At 49.1% G+C, this 1,683-nt stretch overlaps 1 protein-coding gene across 1 annotated transcript; it reads right to left on the bottom strand.

Moving 5' to 3' along the window:
- Positions 1-233: 233 nt before the first annotated feature.
- LOC308094084 (solute carrier family 25 member 3-like) lies at positions 234-1,223 on the bottom strand (the record flags this gene model as incomplete). The annotated part of the gene is made up of 1 exon (XM_080440541.1): positions 234-1,223. The coding sequence occupies one exon, from the start codon at positions 1,221-1,223 to the stop codon at positions 234-236; it is 990 nt and encodes a 329-aa protein (XP_080296667.1).
- Positions 1,224-1,683: the final 460 nt, after the last annotated feature.

Here is a 1,683-nt window from a genome sequence, read left to right on the forward strand (position 1 = left end):
ACTGTGTACATAGTGCTTTATATTTGTGGTGATATTGAATGTTTGGTGCTATTTTTTATATGTTGATGAATTGAATACCTAGGACCCCAATGGAAACAAGACCGGAAGGCCTTTTTTGGTGTTATCCTTTTAGACAAAGTGTGTGACTGTACTCGTGCTGTTTTACATTATTGTCTAATAACATATTCAATCAATCAATCAATCAACGCAGTTTCTCCAAGAATAGTACACATCTAGTTCAGTTTCTTCTTCAGCGAGTCCGGCATCTCCGGTGGAGGAGGGCGGGGCAGACGGAAGTACACCTTGACGGAGTCGTAGACGAACCACTGCAGGGCGGTCAGGGTGCCGACCATGATGATACGAGCCCCCAGACCCTTCCACGCGCCCGCAGGTCCCAGCTTCTTGAGCACCTGCATGGCAGTGCTGCCTCTCTCCTTGTTGAGCACGGAAACCACAGAGTCGGCGGGATGTGACACGATGGCACAGAACACACCAGCGATGTAACCGGCCACGAAGGTCACCACCAGCTGCTCGGGCTGGCTGCACTCGCTGCGAGGTTTGGGCACGACGTGTTTATAGAGCTTCTCCACGGTCCTCTCGAAGCAGGCAAACTTCATCATGGTGTAAGGAATCTGCCTCATCCACAGGGGGCCCAGTCCTTTGTAGAAAGCCCAGAAGCCCTCCTCGGCGTACATCTTGGGTGCACACGCTCTCAGGGTGTTGGCATAACCAGGCTGGGTCTGGATGCGCACTTTACATGCCTCCATCGGGGCCAGGGCAATGTCGGCAAAGAACTCTGCACTGGCAGAGGCGGCCAAGTAGAGAGATGTCCTCCACAGGTAGGCATTCTCCTCTCCCAGAAGGTCACCGTAAGAGATCTTGAAAGCCTCGTAGAGGCCAAACTTGCAGAGGCCTTGCATGGAGTATCCGATGAACGTGGGAGCCCAGCCCTTTGCCAGCCCACGGACACCGTCCTCTTTCACTGTAACCGAGAACCCATTGAAGATGCTCTTGTACTTTGCAGGGTCCACCTGCAGTCGGCATTTGACCAGATCAAGGGGTACAACTAAAGTATGTGTGACTCCGCAGCTGAGAATGCCCCCGAAGCCACACAAGGCATAATATTTTGCTGACCCAAACTCACAGCTCACATCAGAGTCGGCTACTGCAGCAGCTGCTAGTCTCCGTCCACCGTCAGGTACCAGGCTACGTTTCGGTTCCATTGTATCTTCAGACTTTGCAGTAAAAGTATGGTACTGCTGCTATGGGCCTTTGGAGACAAGTGTGATGACACTTTCAGTCAGTTGACTAGACGAGTGCCACTCTAAGGGAGTGTTTCACAAAATAATGTAAGCCTTTTTCTTCTTGCACCTGTTGAGCTGCGAGACAGGGGTAATTAGAGTCGAAGCGTCTATGATGTCAGTTCTTGTGATGTCAGGCATCAAGGTGTGTTCAGTGGAAACTCAGTAAAACTCCATATTTGGGACAAGTAAGTGACATCAGTTATCTGTGACATATCTATGATGTATGTGTCTATATTTGGACAAGGATTCAGTCTGATCCCATTATAAAATTTCCATTATAAAATTAAGGTAAAAATATATACACAATGTGTGATGTGCTTGCAGTGTGAAAAAGACATTTGGTGCTGAATGGTTAAGCAGTTTGCGAGATTAGCCCCAG

The sequence above is a fragment of the Gymnoscopelus braueri genome (assembly GCF_963280865.1).
Source record: "Gymnoscopelus braueri genome assembly, chromosome: 2".
NCBI classification, from domain to species: Eukaryota; Metazoa; Chordata; class Actinopteri; order Myctophiformes; family Myctophidae; genus Gymnoscopelus; species Gymnoscopelus braueri.